This window comes from Convolutriloba macropyga, chromosome 4, assembly GCF_964194025.1.
Source record: "Convolutriloba macropyga chromosome 4, txConMacr16.3, whole genome shotgun sequence".
Taxonomy (NCBI): Eukaryota; Metazoa; Xenacoelomorpha; order Acoela; family Convolutidae; genus Convolutriloba; species Convolutriloba macropyga.
Window position 1 is genome coordinate 41,721,357 of NC_134471.1, and position 19,754 is coordinate 41,741,110.

Below are 19,754 nucleotides of genomic sequence, written 5' to 3' on the forward strand. Positions count from 1 at the left end.
TTTAATCATTTTTGAAGTCAAAGTAATGTGATGATTTTTGTCACGCCGAAACAGGAAGTGGGGCGAAAAAGACGAATGGTTTTTCGGCGTATGGATTTTTCGCTACCTTTTTAAAATAGAGAGTACACGGCGTTGGAACAAAAATAGTTTTCTCCCCGTGGTTTTTTTTGTTTCACATGCGGCAATTCGTCTTAGGTTTTGAATGTTTTTCGGTTTTTCTAGTTGTTTTTCCCAATCGTAGGTATAATTGATTGAGAATTGAATGGTTTATTGAATGAGAATTGCTTGAATTGTAAGTCAGGAATTTTCGTGTTTTGTTTTTTATTTCGTCATGAAGATTTATGTTGCAACCATATGATGTCAGTCAAATCGACTTTTTGTTCATTCGTTCTTGCAATTTCAACTGAATTGCTGGAGTGAGTGGAGCGAGTTCTTTTGTTCACTCGCGCGATTCAGTTTTTGGTCGCACGTGACTTACTTGACTCTCAGAAAAGACTTCATCACTCTCAAATTGACTTTTCTTTGCTTTAGTTCAAATAGGTAAGGTCAAATGAGTGTGTTTCACTCTAATTGAAGGTTAGTTGAGAGCAGCTAATTGAAGCAGCAGTGAGTCATACAAGTTCTTAAAAATGTAACATCTCAAGCATCAATAAGAATATTCTCTGTCTGTTTTCAATTGCTCTTGAACGAATTCATAACAATTATTGTAAACGTGTGTGTCTTTTATATCTTTTTGAGACTGCATATCTACGAAGCTATCGCGACTATTTTTTGGCAGTATGCCTTCTATGTGCATGAAGCTGACTTTTGTTAAAATTTTTAATAGCCGCCCTCATCTTCTTAGCCTGCTATTATAGCGCTCCTAATTTTTTTTTACTTCGTCGAACAAAAAAATGTTTCGCTTTACTTCATTTTGCCGCTTTTTCAACATTTTGCGTGAAATCTTTTTGACTTCTCTAGGCTAGTTTCTCTCCTCTCATTCTGCTAAAAGTGATTTTGAGCATCAGTTGCTCAGCAATGCAATTCAAATTGAACAGAGTCAGTATAAAAAATTGAAGTCAGAAATAGAAACGGGATAAACCCGTAAAACCCAATTTAAGATGCCTGCTATTTGAACGTCGTTCCTATAAGTCTTAGTTATCATCTCTAATGCTTATTGGTATTGATAGTAGCCCCTGTAGCCTTTCTCTAAGAAACAGAAGTATGTTCAACTACGAAATGCCATCAAAAGAAATCGGACTTAAAAAATGTTTTTGTACAAAAATCTTTTTTTTCAATATCTTCTATTCTTTCAATCCCAATCATGCTTATTGGAATCAACGGCGGCTATTTTCCGGCAATCTGCCGGGTATGTTTGTTCATTTTGTTCAAACAAGAACGTGTGCATAGAGAAATTAAAAGCTGTGAACTAATGAATATTGGTTCTAGGGAGATTGTATTTCTAATATAGTCAGACGCAATGAAACAAAGATATACATTGGATACGTTAGATGAAACCTGGATCTATTTTGCCCCCCTCCACCTCAGTGTTTTTTAATGCCCCCCAAATACAAATTATCTGCTGTTATACAGCACGCTACTATGTAAAAAATGGTTATATTCCCATTAAGCTTGGGGGCGTAGGAGAGGGGGGCAGATAGGTGTCGAAACTTTGAACAGTTTGTTTTCTGTTTGTCAATGCATGTTCTATTTCTGTCTGCATGTGTTGTGTAGTACAAAATAGGGTGGATAGACCAGCTGGGGGACCAAATAAATCAGCCTTTTAACAACTCACAGTTCACATTAACCACAGATGCATCTTCTCTCTACGGAAAATCCTCTCCTCTCTTGCAGTCAACACTCAATAGCAACATGCCTCCTCGTGCGCTTCCAGGGGAGCCAGGTGGGGGACCCTCAATGAAGGCAAAGATGTCTTTTCGAGATTAACATTTTGTATAAGGAAAACATTGCACAGAAAATGTTTTTCGCGTTATATCAATATTAAAAAAAATCGTGGTGTTATATCAGTAGCTGAGATAGCTAAGTAAAGATGTTATTGGCCTCATTTTGTTTAATAGCCGCACAGCGATAGCTGGGGCTATTATTGGCCTTCTCTTGGTTTTTTTTACAATTCAAAGAATTTGAATTGTATTGGGGCGCTGTCTTTTTACGACTCGAAGAGGAGTATTGGAGAAGTCCTTTTTTATTACTCAATTTTATTGGAGTGATTTTTGAAGCGGGAAATGAAACGCGTGAAAAAATTTGGAGTGATTTTGGTGCTGAATAAAAGTGAAGAGTGGAGCGAAAAGAGAGTGGTTTTTGTTCATACCGCTGTTTTTGAGAGAGCGAGAAATTGATGTGTGAAAAAATTTTCTCTAAGCGAGCGAAATTTGTTTGTTCACGTGCGGCATTTTAAAGCAGTTTTTTTATTTATTTTGGCTAAGAGGTTTGTTTATGATTTTGTTTTAATTTTAGGCTGGTTTCGGTAGTGCTTTGAAGGTTTTTGAAAATTCATGTGAATTTTATGATAATTCGGAGGTTTTAATGTATTTTGTTGATTTTCGGGCTAATTTTTGCGTTTTTTGACGATTATTTTGTGTTACTGGCTCAAATGGGTATTCAAGAAACCCATTCTGCTTGAGCAAATTTATGATAACATTTGGTTACAGTTTTGTGGATAGGAATCATTTTTTTGTTGAGAAATATGAAAAAAATTGCGAAATTTGGAACTATTTTCTTAATTTTTTTTGCAGTTTTTCGTTTTTATTTCTGTTTTAGCTGAGTTTCTTAGCCCATTATGACTTACCTATTGCTTTCCGAGCATCTGGATACCCTATTGGCTGATGGGAGTTTTTCTTTGGATTTATATGCTTTTGAAATTCTGAAAAATTTGGTAACTTTTTCCAGTTTTTCAGTGAAAGTTGTTTTTAAGAGATATCTTTTCATAATTTAGCCTAAAGTAGCTTTTCAAAATTCACATAAGTGGTTTTAGTAAACACTAGTTGTTTTGATGAAGTTATTTTGGCAGAGATAGTTTTTTTCGGGATCTCAATTTATAACAAAATGTGGTCAGATTTTTTATCATTTCAACATATTTGATTTTATTGTCTTTACTTTTTTGTTTCATGGTTTTGTTTCAAGATAATTATAAATTATTGAAGGCACGTTTTGTGTGATGAGTAGTTGGATGGCGTTTAAATGGATTTTCACTTCGAGTCGTTTCCGGAATTTCTTCCGGCTATGTTTTTTTTAAGATCTGTTCACACATTTTCATGATTTTTGAAGTCAAATTGGAGTAGTGATTTTGGTTACGCCGAAACAGGAAGTGCAGCGAAAAAGCGAGTGGTTTTGCGGCGTGAAATTGTTTCGCTCTAATTTTGAAGTAGAGTGAGAAAACGATGTTTGAACAAAAATTCGGTTTCTCGGTAGTGGTTTTTTGTTCACATGCGGCAATTTCACTCTGATTTTAATGTTTTTTTCGATTTTTTGGATCGGATCTTTTTCTAAATGGTTTTGCCAATCCATTGACAGCTCATTCTAGGGCTAGTTTTTTTTTAATTAAATTTTCATTTCTCGCTATTGGTTTTTTTGTTCACATGCGGCATTTTGACATTGATTTTCTGTCTTTTTCTTATTTTTTCATCTGATTTTTTTGTAAAAAGGTTTTCTCAATCCACTCATAGTCCATTCTAGTTCTAGTTGTTTGTTAAGTCAATGAAAATTCTTTGAATTCTACGTCAGGACTTGTCCTATGTTTTTTTATTTCGTCGTCATGATTTTTGTTTCGACCATATGACGTCACAGCCATTTTTTGTTCATTCGTTCATGCAATTTCAACTGAATTGCATGTGTAAAGTCATTTTTCGCTCTTAGTGGAGCGAGTTTTTTGTTCATGCGCGTGATTAAAATTTTGGTCACACTTGACCTACCTCACTCTCAAAAATGACTTCCTCACTTTGAAATTGACTTATTTACTTTAATTCAAAGAGATAAGGATAAATGGGTGTTTGTCACTCTAAATGAAGGTTATTTGAGATCAGCTAATAGAGGCAGCAATAACTTATACAGATTTTTAATCAAAATATAACAGATCAGCCTTCAATGAAGAGACGAGTTTTTTTGGTCTGTCTTTTTACTGTTTTTTTAGACTGCCGATCTACGAATCTATTGCGGCTATTTTCTGGCAATCTGCCAGCTATTTTGTTGGACTTGCAAAAGAGTCATTATTTCCGGTTTTATTGTCAAGTAAAAATGGCAGTGAAAAAGAAATGAAGCGTGTGACAATTGAATAAGTCAATTTGTTGAAAATTTGTAAAGAAATCAGAGAATAGAGTGATTTAATCCGCCCTCAGCTTCTCAGCCGGCTATTATAGCGCTCCCAAATTTCTTTCGTCGAACTAGAACTTTTTTGCTTTACCGTAGTTCAGAGCTTATTCGACATTTTGCTGGAAATCTTCTGACTTCTCCGGGCTAGTTTCACTCTTCTCTCATTCTGCTCAAAGTGCTTTTAAACAGCAGTTGCTCGGCAAAAGAGTTCACAATGAACAGATTCAGTATAAAAAAACAGTATGAAAACAAAGTCAGAAAACGAAATGGGATAAACCCATAATGCACAGTTTTAGATGCCCGCTACTTGAACTTTGTTCTTAGCTACCATCTTTAATGCTTATTATAATTGCCCCTGCAGCCAATGTAGCCTCTCACTAAGAAACAGGAGTATGTTTAACTACAAAGTGACGTCAAAATAAATTGCACTTAAAATGTTTTGTACAAAAAGCATTTCTTTAATTTTAAAAGCCGCCGTCAGCCTCTCAACGGCTATTATCTAGGCGCTCTCCTTTTTTACAATTAAAAGAATTTGAATTGTATTGGGACGCAGTTTTTTTTCAAGATCTGTTCACACATTTTTATGATTTTTGAAGTCAAATTGGAGTAGAGATTATGGTCACGCCGAAACAAGAAATGGCGCGAAAAAAAACAGTGATTTTGCGGAGTGAATTTTATTCTCTAATTTTAATTCGCTTTATTTTTTGATCACGTTTTTGGTTTTACGTAAGTCAGGATTTTCATGTTTGACTTCTGACTTACTTCACTCAGTGTTTCAACTGATTGGATTTTAAAGTCTTTCATGTATTGAATTACGCAAGATATTGAATAAAATCAAGGTCAAAAGAGCAAAATCAAAAGAGACGGTATAAACCGATAAAGCCCGGTCATTAAGTCGTTGAGAATTAGGTTATCAAAGTTCATTAGAGTGTTTGCTAGCTGACATTGCTATAAGATTATTAGCTTTCAGTTTTGAAGCTGAACTAGGTGTAGTTTTAGAATGCAACTAATACTGCACGCCGAATTAGGACACTGAAAAAAAATAGAAAATTCGGTCAATTTTCTTCTTTTTTTCCTTTTCTGTTTCAATCCCGATGTGCATCAAGCGCGTTAACGGCGGCTTTTTTCCGGCAATCTGCCGGTTATGTTCAATTTTTGGGCCGTTGTTTTATTAATAGCCCCACAGCGATAGCTGGGGCTATTATTGGCCTTCTCTTGGTTTTTTACTATTCAAAGAATTTGAATTGTATTGGGGCGCTGTCTTTTTTTGTTAAGATCTGTTCACTTAATTTCTTGATTTTTAAAGTCTAATTCGAGTAGTGATTTTGGTCACGCCTAATCAGGAAATAGAGCGAAAAAGCGAGTTATTTTGCGGCGTGAAATTTTTTTGCTCTAATTTTAAAGTAGAGTGAGAAAACGTTCTTTGAATAAAAATTCGCTTTCTCGCTAATGGTTTTTTGTTCACATGCGAAAATTTCACTTTGGTTTTTTACTGTTTTTTTTCAGTTTTTTGGATCGGATTTTTTTCTAAATAGTTTTCCCAATCCATTCATAGCTCATTCTAGGCCCAGTTGTTTGTGTGAACCAAATTTCGATTTCTCGCTATTGGTTTTTTTGTTCACATGCGGCATTTTAGCATTGATTTTCTGTTTTTTTAAGTATTTTTATCTGATTTGTTTAAAAATGGTTTTCCCAATTCACTCATTGTCCGTTCTAGGTCTAGTGTTTTTGTTTTGTCAACTTTCAGTTGTGCGAGTTTTTTTTTGTTCATTTGCGTGATTAAATTTTTGGTCACACTTGACTTACCTCACTCTCAAAATGACTTACTCACTTTGAAATTGACTTTTATTTACTTTCTTTCAAAGAGATAAGGTCAAATCGGTGTGTGTCACTCTAAATGAAGGTTATTGGAGAGCAGCTAAGAGGCAGCAAAAACTTATACAGATTTTTAATCAAAATGTAACATATCAGCCTTCAATGAAAAGACGAAATTTTTTGGTCTGTCTTTTTCTGTTTTTTTTTGAGACTGCAGATAAACGAAGCTATTGCGGCTATTTTCTGGCAATCTGCCAGCTATGAGGAGCTAAATAGTGAGGAGCTAAATACTGTATAGAATGATTAAAACTGACGAGACATCTCTGCCGTGGTGCGAATGAAGGCTACGTATATCACAGCTCTCTACTTCACATTCAGCAGTCTGACAAGTGTGGGTTTCGGAAACATCTCTCCCAACACAAACGCAGAGAAAATATTCTCCATTCTGGTCATGCTTATTGGCTGTAAGTTACGATACAAATGCACACCCGAACAATGCTACCGTCTCGCATCTATCTTTTTCTGTTCTATATTAAACGTCTTTAATTTATTCGGAAAGCCAAAACTTATCCCTTCTTCTGATTCTACCTTTTTTTAGCTTGCTTCATTCAATTATAAATTTATTACCGCTACCTGACCAAAGTTTTACATCGTTTTTCATGTGTTCTGGCTTTCCGATGGCGGTCTAGGAAACGCAATGATCGGTGGTGCATACTTTATATCAACATCTCTATCATGTTTGTTCTTTTGACCTTGCAGCACAAAATTGGATGGCTAGATCAACTAGCTAGGCAATTGCGGTCCCCTTACGTAACCGTCACCAGAGGCAATATCTCCTCTGTGACCTCCAAGCTCTCAACAGGAGATCAAATTTTGACTATGGGTGGCGGTGACTCATTGCCGTCTACTGATTACGTAATTGGGGGTCCGTCCTTATCACAGAAATATATCACGGCTCTTTACTTCGTCTTCAGTAGCTTGACGAGTGTTGGCTTCGGAAATGTGTCTCCGAGCACAAATGCAGAAAAGATTTTCACTATTATGGTCATGATGCTAGGCTGTAAGTTGTCTGTTTCTTCTCTCCATGTGAACACCTGTTTGTTCCTCGGATCTATTCTGTTTCGGCCCCCCAAGTGCCAATACGTCCTCAGTCAATACTTCTTTTCGATAGGCTCTAAGAAAAGCTCTAAAATAGCCCGCATGTATTGTATTAAAAAATCTGCCCGCTTAAACTTGGGTTCAGAATAGATCCGCTTCTTGTTTCCTTCTTTGTTTGCGTGCTTTTCGTTGATCATTGGTGGTATCTAATTTTGCTTTTTTTGTTTTTATCTAACTTTTGTTAGCAATTATTTGCAAAATCCTTGCCAGAAACACCCAATTGTTTGGATTTATAGGTCAAAAAGGTCAATTTTGCGAATTTATTTTCGTGTTATGACAAAACTTTATGTCATTTTTTGCCATGTTTGGTTTGAGCTGCTGCTATCATGCTTTCAATTTAATTTTTGAATTTCAAATTCTCTGCTGAAGTTTGCTTTTAAAATTAAGAAAAGATGCTTAAAATTAGTGTATCGATAGTAGGGGGTAGAAGGAAAATTGGAGCACAGGCATTCGGTTATCAAATAAAAATGAAATTCAAGAAATTCAAACAGACAATAGCAATAAAAAGTTTAAATGATAAAAGTTTGAAAAACCAAGGGTAAATACACACAAAATTGAGATTGCTATGCAATCTCAATTTTCTTGAACTGAATAATAGAGTAAAATCAAGAAATAGAATGACTTTCTAATGAAAGGAAAAATTTGAAAGGCTGAAGATTTTAATTAAAACCGCTGTCTTTCTCTTTTTCATCTTTAACAATAATTGAAGTCAAGAAAATTTAATGAGGAAGTCAAAGGCGACAGAAAATGAACGCTTAGTTGCGTGTAAAAAAAATCGATAAGGAACAAACGGAGATCTTAGTTTGTGGGATTTTCATTGGAAAACGGGGGTTACATAACTCTAACGAAACATTGTGTTTGTTATACGCCTGAAAAATAGGTAAGCGTGGAAACTTCTTTGCTTTAGAGTGAACAAATTCAAGACAGCCTATAGAAAAGTGATCTCAAAATACTGAAAACCTAAGGAAGATGGCAGAAAAATTTCTGGTGGAACTGAAAAATGAAATGAGAAAAATTTTCATTTTGAAGCAAAAATTAGAGGTTTTACGTTTTATTTTGAGAATAGAGAGGTAATTAATAATAAGTTATGGTATTGGAGTAATGTATTCAAATTGCGGTCCCCTTACGTAAACGTCACCAGAGGCAATATCTCCTCTGTGACCTCCAAGCTCTCAACAGGAGATCAAATTTTGACTATGGGTGGCGGTGACTCATTGCCGTCTACTGATTACGTAATTGGGGGTCCGTCCTTATCACAGAAATATATCACGGCTCTTTACTTCGTCTTCAGTAGCTTGACGAGTGTTGGCTTCGGAAATGTGTCTCCGAGCACAAATGCAGAAAAGGTTTTCACTATTATGGTCATGATGCTAGGCTGTAAGTTGTCTGTTTCTTCTCTCCATGTGAACACCTGTTTGTTCCTCGGATCTATTCTGTTTCGGCCCCCCAAGTGCCAATACGTCCTCAGTCAATACTTCTTTTCGATGGGCCCTAAGAAAAGCTCTAAAATAGCCCGCATGTATTGTATTAAAAAATCTGCCCGCTTAAACTTGGGTTCAGAATAGATCCGCTTCTTGTTTCCTTCTTTGTTTGCGTGCTTTTCGTTGATCATTGGTGGTATCTAATTTTGCTTTTTTTGTTTTTATCTAACTTTTGTTAGCAATTATTTGCAAAATCCTTGCCAGAAACACCCAATTGTTTGGATTTATAGGTCAAAAAGGTCAATTTTGCGAATTTATTTTCGTGTTATGACAAAACTTTATGTCATTTTTTGCCATGTTTGGTTTGAGCTGCTGCTATCATGCTTTCAATTTAATTTTTGAATTTCAAATTCTCTGCTGAAGTTTGCTTTTAAAATTAAGAAAAGATGCTTAAAATTAGTGTATCGATAGTAGGGGGTAGAAGGAAAATTGGAGCACAGGCATTCGGTTATCAAATAAAAATGAAATTCAAGAAATTCAAACAGACAATAGCAATAAAAAGTTTAAATGATAAAAGTTTGAAAAACCAAGGGTAAATACACACAAAATTGAGATTGCTATGCAATCTCAATTTTCTTGAACTGAATAATAGAGTAAAATCAAGAAATAGAATGACTTTCTAATGAAAGGAAAAATTTGAAAGGCTGAAGATTTTAATTAAAACCGCTGTCTTTCTCTTTTTCATCTTTAACAATAATTGAAGTCAAGAAAATTTAATGAGGAAGTCAAAGGCGACAGAAAATGAACGCTTAGTTGCGTGTAAAAAAAATCGATAAGGAACAAACGGAGATCTTAGTTTGTGGGATTTTCATTGGAAAACGGGGGTTACATAACTCTAACGAAACATTGTGTTTGTTATACGCCTGAAAAATAGGTAAGCGTGGAAACTTCTTTGCTTTAGAGTTAACAAATTCAAGACAGCCTATAGAAAAGTGATCTCAAAATACTGAAAACCTAAGGAAGATGGCAGAAAAATTTCTGGTGGAACTGAAAAATGAAATGAGAAGAATTTTCTTCACTATGTCTTTTATTCCGAGTTTTAAAAAACGGGATAAAAATTTTCATTTTGAAGCAAAAATTAGAGGTTTTACGTTTTATTTTGAGAATAGAGAGGTAATTAATAATAAGTTATGGTATTGGAGTAATGTATTCAAATCCACAAAGTTTCCACAAATTGTTCTTGGTTAAGAAATTTCATCTTAAGTAATAAAATCAACAACTTATCACTTGAAAATGATCATTATTCAAATTACAGACAAAAGAGAACCAAATTACAAACAATAATCCCTGATTCCAAAAGACTAAACCATTAATCCTACTACTATTAATATTCAACCCTCCTATCTTGTGTCGTCACTTAATACAACCTTACTCTTCTCCTTCCATTAATAACTTACTCATCAACTCTTGAATAAGTAATACTTTTTATCAGAATAGTTTAATGTGTTTAACATTGAATTTATCATCAAAATTTTTTAAACTACACTTAGTCTGACTAGTAACCATTTTTTTTTCTTTTTGACTTCAAATCTCTGTTACAATTCTCTTCATCATGCATCAAAGGATTATAGTAATCACCATATTTACCTTTTTTCTCTTTCTTAGTACTTTCTTTCTCTTTTTCTCTGCAAATACTAGTACTAAAACTTATTGTATTTGATTTGAAGACTACAAACTCATCTATGTTTTAATTACCGATTTACAAAAAATAAACACAGAAGACAGATAACGGAGCAATAATGCTCACTAGAGTTCTGCCATAAGGAACATCATGAATTACTAATACTTAGCGTTTGCGATTATCAGGGTATGAGCATAAATCATATTAAACAAGAAATGGGAAAAATTGACAATCAATGAAATTGAAGAAACTTAGTAAAACTAATTTTAAACATGAGAACTACAAATTTAACAGGAGGAAGACGCCAGCACTTGGAACCAGTAGGAGTAACTAAACGCTGCCTCGCTTTATTGAAAATTTGTATAATTAAAATTAAACAAGTAAACTGTTTTCCAAAATAAAGTTGTCTGAAAATATATTTTACACTTTGGCATTTTGACCCCAGAAATTAAACCTCGGCACTAGCAAAGCTACAATTTTATATTGAGTTCTGAGCTACTGCTGTTCAAAAATAAAATCGACAAGTTCCCAGTTACCTAATATGTAACTATCCCGTATTTTATGAAAGCCTTGGAAATTAGATTGATTCAATAGTATTGATTGGCAGGAAGTATCATTAGCTACTAATAAATTGTAAAGCACCTAGGTAAGAAAAAGTTTGTCTTTGAAACGGTGTATTTTTTGATGGAACAATTCAAAGACATTTATCTGACTGTCTTGTTGTACTCAGCGGCGACCTATTCTGATAAATACTATTTAAATATTCTTCACAATGCACACCAGAAACCGATCTTAATACGAACCGAAAAAGTTCATAGGCATAAAGCTGATGAATAGTCAAGATGCTATTTGACTCCAAGAGTGTTTGGACACTCTCGTCGTTTTTCATGAAATAAATCAGTCTAATTATCTTCTTTTGCAGAATTAAAAGAGGGTTCAACAAATTTTTTGACGTTGATCCGTAGATGAGCAAACTATATTGAATGAGTGGCTTGATAATTGTTTGATAGTAGCATAGTACAAATACCCCACTAAAATACCTTAAGTATCAATTTTATGTAAATGCAATCGTTATGTGAAAGTGCATTATTGAAGGTTGAAGTACATCATAGAAGTAATCATACACATGTACTTTACTCGACTCTAAAACAGTGGCACCATGATTTTTTGGATTTTCATATCGTTTTTCATTTTTAAAACACTGAAAGTATAACTACTGCATCTACACATTCTTACACATGCGTTTACTCACACCTTCAAGTAATTTTTGTTGATAAGTAATCTTAGCTTCAGTATATAGGTGATTCTCACATTTACAAATTAACAAATAAGTCTTGTCCTTGATGATTTTTTTCTCAGCATTGATTCTAGCTTCAGCTCTCATCTTATGATAAGTTCAGTATGCAGTCTTTATAAATCATCTTGTTCGAATCTGATAACTCTATGGATAGGAGTTACCCTCACACTCATACGTAAAGCAAACTTAACATTCTGTAGTTAATTGTTTTTTCATTTATCGTTATGATCTAATCTCAGCTTCTCAGTTCTTGATGGTATGAGAAAGAAAAAGACCGTTTTTGTTGTCGCGTTTCTTGTGATCCAACTCACCATCTTTGAATTTCTTGATAGTGGTAGTAAAGGAGAAATTCTATTGGCTTTCTTAAAATTCATGTTTATTTAGATTAAATGCCTAGCACTTCTATCCCCTACTATCGATATAATATCAATGAATCAGCTACCGTTTTTATCGAAGGCATAGCGTTTGATCTTTCTTATACTCATTTTGCGTTAGTTTGAATCTTGTATTGAAATAAACCTGTTTTCGTTTTTGCATTGTGATGACCGGATCTGATGTTGTTATTTTGGTTTCAGCTTGCAAGTCAAGTCAAGTGACCTTGTGCCAATTGTATGTATAGTTTTCATTTATGTACTCAAAGGCAAGGCTGCCTATTGCCAATTGAGCTGTATTGCACAAATTTTAGTTGTTTTCTGTTGCACTTGCAGAGCAAAAACAACCCCACCTTTTGATTTCGGCTTTATTTATTATCATTGTGAAAAATTGCTGGAGATATTGGAAGGCTTTTTAATTGCTCTCGAACGAAGTTTGAAGCTATTTTCGTAAACTTGTGTGTCTTTTTGCTTGACAATTTTCGCGCTTTTGTTCTAGAACATTCTTCGCTTTCAAATGACTTTTTCATGCTCGATTTTTGCGTGATCTCAATTTTTCTCAACCCGAAATGAATTTTGTTGATAACATGAGATATAGTGGTATAAAGTGGGTGTAGGTAAAAATGGATGACTGCTAATGTGGAGGTCAAGGGTTCGTACCGCGGTGGGGTCCGATACTTCTTGCGGCCATAAAAAGTTTCTAATATATACCCCCTCTACATTAAATTGCTACCCCACCTGTCGTTCGAGAGCAATTTTTCCGATGTTAGTCAGTTTATGTTTTCTGTTGCCGTTAATTAGACCAGTGTAAAGTGTAAATATAATTGATGTTTGTTGCTTATTAATAGCCGCCCTCATCTTCTCAGCCGGCTATTATAGCGCTCCTATTTTTTTTACAATTCAAAGAATTTGAATTGTATTGGGGCGCTGTCTTTTTTACGACTCGAAGAGGAGTATTGGAGAAGTCCTTTTTTTAATCATTTTTATTGGAGTGATTTTTGAAGCGGGAAATGAAACGCGTGAAAAAATTTGGAGTGATTTTGGCGCTGAACAAAAATGAAGAGCGGAGCGAAAAGAGAGTGCTTTTTTGTTCATACCGCTGTTTTTGAGAGAGCGAGAAATTGATGTGTGAAAAAATTTTCTCTAAGCGCGCAAAAATTTTTTGTTCACGTGCGGCATTTTAAAGCAGTTTTTTTTTTCATTTATTTTAATTAAAAGGTTTGGTTATGATTTTGTTTTAATTTTAGGCTGGTTTCGGTAGTGGTTTGAAGGTTTCTGGAAATTAATAGGAATTTTATGATAATTCGGAGGTTTTTAATGTATTTTGCTGATTTTCGGGCTAAATTTTGCGTTTTTTGACGATTATTGTTTTACTGGCTCAAATGGGTATTGAAGAAACCCCTTCTACTTGAGCAATTTTATTATAACAATTGGTTGCAGTTTTGTGGTTAACAATCTTTTTTTTGTTGAGAAAATATGGCAAAAAAATGGCGAAAATTGGAACTATTTTTTTTAATTTTTTGCAGTTTTTCGTGTTTTTTCTGTTTTTAGCTAAGTTTCTTTGCCTCTTATGACTTGCCTATTGTTTTGCGAGCATCTGGATACCCTATTGGCTGAAGGGAATTTTTCTTTGGATTTATATGTTTTTGAAATATTAAAAAAATTAGTAACTTTTCCAGTTTTTCAGTGAAAGTTGGTTTTAAGAGCTTTTTTTCATAATTTTGGCCTAAAGTATTTTTTTTCAAAATCCACATAAGTGGTTTTTGTAAGTACTAGTCGTTTTAATGAAGTTATTTTTGGCAGAGATCTCAATTCATAACAAAATTTGATCAGATTTTTTATCATATTTTAACAGATTTGGTTTTGTTTTTACTTCTTTGTTTCATGACTTGGTTTCAAGATAATCATAATTTAGTGAAAGCACGTTTTGTTTGATGACTAGTTGGATGGAGGTTAAATGGATTTTCACTTCGAGTCGTTTCCGGAATTCTTCCGGCTATTTTTTGTTTTAAGATCTGTTCACACATTTTCATGATTTTTGAAGTCAAATTGGAGTAGTGATTTTGGTCACGCCGAAACAGGAAATGGAGCGAAAAAGCGAGTGGTTTTGCGGCGTGAAATTTTTTCGCTCTAAATTTAAAGTAGAGTGAGAAAACGGTGTTTGAACAAAAACACTTCGCTTTCTCGCTAGTGGTTTTTTGTTCACATGCGGCAATTTCACTTTGATTTTTACTGTTTTTTCGATTTTTTGAATCGGATTTTTCTCTAAATGGTTTTTCCAATCTTTTCATAGTCCGTTTTAGGTCTAGTTTTTTTAGTCAATGAAAATTCTTTGAATTGTACGTCAGGACTTGTCCTGCTATGTTTTTTACTTCGTCGAATAAAAAAATGTTTCGCTTTACCTCATTTTGCCGCCTTTTCAACATTTTGCGTGAAATCTTTTGGACTTCTCTAGGCTAGTTTCTCTCTTCTCTCATTCTGCTAAAAGTGATTTTGAACATCAGTTGCTGAGCAAAGCAATTCAAACTAAACAGAGTTAGTACAAAAAAGGAAGTCAGAAATATAAACGGGATAAACCCATAAAGCCCAATTTTAGATGCCCGTTATTTGAACGTCGTTCCTATAAGTCCTAATTACCATCTCTAATGCTTATTGGTATTGATATTAACCCTGTAGCCTCTCTCTAAGAAACAGAAGTATGTTCAACTATGAAATGCCATCAAAATAAATCGGACTTAAAAATATTTTTGTACAAAAATCTTTTTTTTTCAATATCTTCTATTATTTCAATCCCAATCATGCTTATTGGAATCAACGGCGGCTATTTTCCGGCAATCTGCCGGGTATGTTATTTAATTCATGGATCATACATGATTCCTCACAAGAATAAATTTTGCGATGCCTATTATGACCGATATTGTCCGAAATTTTGACCTATAGCAAAGCATGGTTGCCAATTGTATCACACTACAGCTTTTCTACGTTACTAAGGGATTCAAATGAGGCCAAAGGCCGATTGAAATGAAAGCATTAATAAAGTGGGTCTAAAAGCGGTAGTCTAATGAAGTTAATTTGCAGACGTTAGACACATACACTCAAAAATTGTGCAATGACTCAACTATTCGAAAACACCGCCTACAGTACAAATAACGGATATTAAAGCCAACTACATCTGTATTTTAATAAATTCAAGACAAAACATGGACTCAGGAAGGTAAAGTAAAGGTGTGACTGGTGTGAGTTTTAGACTGGGAGATCATATGAGATCCATGTAATTTAAAGATCCATGATGTTAAATGCATATGAGCACTGATACTGTTGCGCATATATGAGAAGGCGATCATCCACCAATTTGAGTTGATCCTGCATTTTGCACCTTTGCTGTTCTCTTCGAGTGTTCAGCAATACAAACCAACTGCTGCTCCTCCTCACATTTGCGTTCTGCCTCTAATCCAAATGCTGCGTCATTGGAATTTAACTTGCACAAAAGCAGTCACAACTCAAGTGCTGAATAAAAATTTTGCATGTCCTACGGTTTGTTCAGGCACATAATTGAATTAAGCGGTCAAAAGATTTGCGTGAAATCTTTTGGAGTTCTCTAGGCTAGTTTCTCTCTTCTCTCATTCTGCTAAAAGTGATTTTGAATGTCAGTTGCTGAGCAAAGCAATTCAAAATGAACAGAGTTAGTACAAAAAAGGAAGTCAGACATATAAACGGGATAAACCCATAAAGCCCAATTTTAGATGCCCGTTATTTGAACGTCGTTCCTATAAGTCTTAATTACCATCTCTAATGCTTATTGGTATTGATATTAACCCTGTAGCCTCTCTTTAAGAAACAGAAGTATGTTCAACTATGAAATGCCATCAAAATAAATCGGACTTAAAAAATATTTTTGTACAAAAATCTTTTTTTTTCAATATCTTCTATTATTTCAATCCCAATCATGCTTATTGGAATCAACGGCGGCTATTTTCCGGCAATCTGCCGGGTATGTTATTTAATTCATGGATCATACATGATTCCTCACAAGAATAAATTTTGCGATGCCTATTATGACCGATATTGTCCGAAATTTTGACCTATAGCAAAGCATGGTTGCCAATTGTATCACACTACAGCTTTTCTACGTTACTAAGGGATTCAAATGAGGCCAAAGGCCGATTGAAATGAAAGCATTAATAAAGTGGGTCTAAAAGCGGTAGTCTAATGAAGTTAATTTGAAGACGTTAGACACATACACTCAAAAATTGTGCAATGACTCAACTATTCGAAAACACCGCCTACAGTCCAATTAACGGATATTAAAGCCAACTACATCTGTATTTTAATAAATTCAAGACAAAACATGGACTTAGGAAGGTAAAGTAAAGGTGTGACTGGTGTGAGTTTTAGACTGGGAGATCATATGAGATCCATGTAATTTAAAGATCCATGATGTTAAATGCATATGAGCACTGATACTGTTGCGCATATATAAGAAGGCGATCATCCACCAATTTGAGTTGATCCTGCATTTTGCACCTTTGCTGTTCTCTTCGAGTGTTCAGCAATACAAACCAACTGCTGCTCCTCCTCACATTTGCGTTCTGCCTCTAATCCAAGTGCTGCATCATTGGAATTTAACTTGCACAAAAGCAGTCACAACTCAAGTGCTGAATAAAAATCTTGCATGTCATACGGTTTGTTCAGGCACATAATTGAATTAAGCGGTCAAAAGATTTGCGTGAAATCTTTTGGACTTCTCTAGGCTAGTTTCTCTCTTCTCTCATTCTGCTAAAAGTGATTTTGAACATCAGTTGCTGAGCAAAGCAATTCAAAATGAACAGAGTTAGTACAAAAAAGGAAGTCAGACATATAAACGGGATAAACCCATAAAGCCCAATTTTAGATGCCCGTTATTTGAACGTCGTTCCTATAAGTCTTAATTACCATCTCTAATGCTTATTGGTATTGATATTAACCCTGTAGCCTCTCTCTAAGAAACAGAAGTATGTTCAACTATGAAATGCCATCAAAATAAATCGGACTTAAAAAATATTTTTGTCCAAAAATCTTTTTTTTTCAATATCTTCTATTATTTCAATCCCAATCATGCTTATTGGAATCAACGGCGGCTATTTTCCGGCAATCTGCCGGGTATGTTATTTAATTCATGGATCATACATGATTCCTCACAAGAATAAATTTTGCGATGCCTATTATGACCGATATTGTCCGAAATTTTGACCTATAGCAAAGCATGGTTGCCAATTGTATCACACTACATCTTTTCTACGTTACTAAGGGATTCAAATGAGGCCAAAGGCCGATTGAAATGAAAGCATTAATAAAGTGGGTCTAAAAGCGGTAGTCTAATGAAGTTAATTTGCAGACGTTAGACACATACACTCAAAAATTGTGCAATGACTCAACTATTCGAAAACACCGCCTACAGTCCAATTAACGGATATTAAAGCCAACTACATCTGTATTTTAATAAATTCAAGACAAAACATGGACTTAGGAAGGTAAAGTAAAGGTGTGACTGGTGTGAGTTTTAGACTGGGAGATCATATGAGATCCATGTAATTTAAAGATCCATGATGTTAAATGCATATGAGCACTGATACTGTTGCGCATATATGAGAAGGCGATCATCCACCAATTTGAGTTTGATCCTGCATTTTGCACCATTGCTGTTCTCTTCGAGTGTTCAGCAATACAAACCAACTGCTGCTCCTCCTCACATTTGCGTTCTGCCTCTAATCCAAATGCTGCATCATTGGAATTTAACTTGCACAAAAGCAGTCACAACTCAAGTGCTGAATAAAAATCTTGCATGTCATACGGTTTGTTCAGGCACATAATTGAATTAAGCGGTCAAAAGAGGTTGTTGTTGTTGTAGCTGTCGCACAGAGCTGCAATTCGCCTTAATTTTTGCTTGTATTCAATTGCAGCCTTTCAGACAAACTTTATGATTATTTCTAATTTGTGCACATCAAATGAAATGCGAACAATTGTTTTTCCTACAAGAGATACTGCATACAATTGTATTTTGTTCCACAAACCCTGGTAAAGTTGAGCACTCTACTTATTATTACGTTTTATCGATAGAGTTGCAGCTTGGTTTACCATGAGTGGGATCTTGTTTGCTGATCACCCTATTGAAATTAACTGAACGATTAAGAAGAGCATACTCAATATATAAACCCTGATAAAATAGATATTCATATAAAAACAATCTCTACAAGAGAATTCATCATAATCGTGTATTTTATCGTTGGTAACAAGACTAACATAAGAATAGATTTTAATTATACTGATTATTTAAAGTCAATAACATCAAAATTCCTGTTCTTTATAGTTAAATCAAAAGCTGATACAAGACCTTTGTTAGTATATGATAGATTGATATCAAAAATAGGAATTTGAATCATAGAATAAAGATCAAGAATTAACACTCACGAATAAAATAAAATATAAGAGTGAAAGGCTTTAGTCTTATATTGAGGTTATTGTTCAAAAAAGAAATATTGCTAAAAATTGAGATACAGTTTTCAATCGAATGCTTAATAAATTCTACCTTAAGACAATTGAGAATGTATGTAATAGAAAATTTTGAAATTGTAAATGATACTGATAGATTTAGTAAATTATTTAAGAATATTAACTTTAATTGTGGTGTAGAAATTGATTAAAACCTAGTGGTTGCACATAGAGCGAGACGAATGCTAAATTCAATTACATAGGATTTCTAATTTTAGAAAAAATAGTTAAGTACAAAGCTTTTTATGATTTTTATGAAGTATAAATTTTACATATAATTTTAATTATACTCATAAAATTTGTTAATATTAATGTTCCTGAAGGAATACAATTGATAATGAAATGAGTTGAGATAAGTAATATATTAAGTAAAAGGGAATTAGGTAAAATGAAAGAAGAGACCTCATGCTAATTTTACTTAACTTGTATTCCTCAAAGGTATAGCTTAGTGCTATGAGACTGTTAAAGGAAAGATAAAAAGCTGAAAGGAATAACTAAAGTAACTATTGGAGATGCTAGGTTTGATAATAGGAGTAATCATCTAACTAATTAAACTAAACTAACACTAGTGGAAAGCATTATTATGAAACAAAGTATCTTTATATGATTGCCATTGAGCCTACTGACGATAAGGAAATAAAAGTTTTTATTTGATTATTTAAAGTTTTTTTGGTTGGTGAATCACTGATTGGAGACAAAATTTTTTTCTACTTTTTAACTTTACTTTTAGGAAGTGTAATACAATGAGTAGTTTTGGTAGTTTTAGTAAGTATGCTATTTTTACTATTATCAATTTTAACAAACGGGCTCTTCCCGTGGTTAACCAATGAACTTGGGCTTTGCCAAGCGTAGCTATTTTTTTCTGGTTCATTTTTCTGTGCCTAATTTTTCTTCCTACTGAGTTATAATCCTCCTAATAGCTGTTTGCTATTGCTATAGTTTCACATGTAAATTTAGTTAAACCTGGCGGTGCTGCTAAAGCTGCTTTTGGACTTCTAGTTGGCGCGCTGTACCTATTTTACTTGCAATCTCTAATTCCCTTATTTTTTTCTCTAATTCCCTTATTCCCTTACTTTCCATATTTAACTGTAGCTTTATCTACACTTAAAACCTCTTTGATCCTTCTGTTTTTGTAGCATCAGAAACAATCATTAAATTTTTCATTTTACAAGTTGTAC

General features: G+C 34.2%; 1 protein-coding gene across 1 annotated transcript in view; it reads left to right on the forward strand.

The window, feature by feature from the left end:
- LOC142338076 (uncharacterized) overlaps positions 1-19,754 on the forward strand; it is a 200,544-nt gene that overhangs the window by 122,825 nt on the left and 57,965 nt on the right. Inside the window, exons 14-16 of the mRNA XM_075387709.1 lie at positions 1,714-1,902; positions 6,464-6,628; positions 6,880-7,180. Of these exons, the coding sequence (XP_075243824.1) occupies positions 1,714-1,902; positions 6,464-6,628; positions 6,880-7,180 (655 nt within the window). The remainder of the gene's footprint in view (positions 1-1,713; positions 1,903-6,463; positions 6,629-6,879; positions 7,181-19,754) is intronic.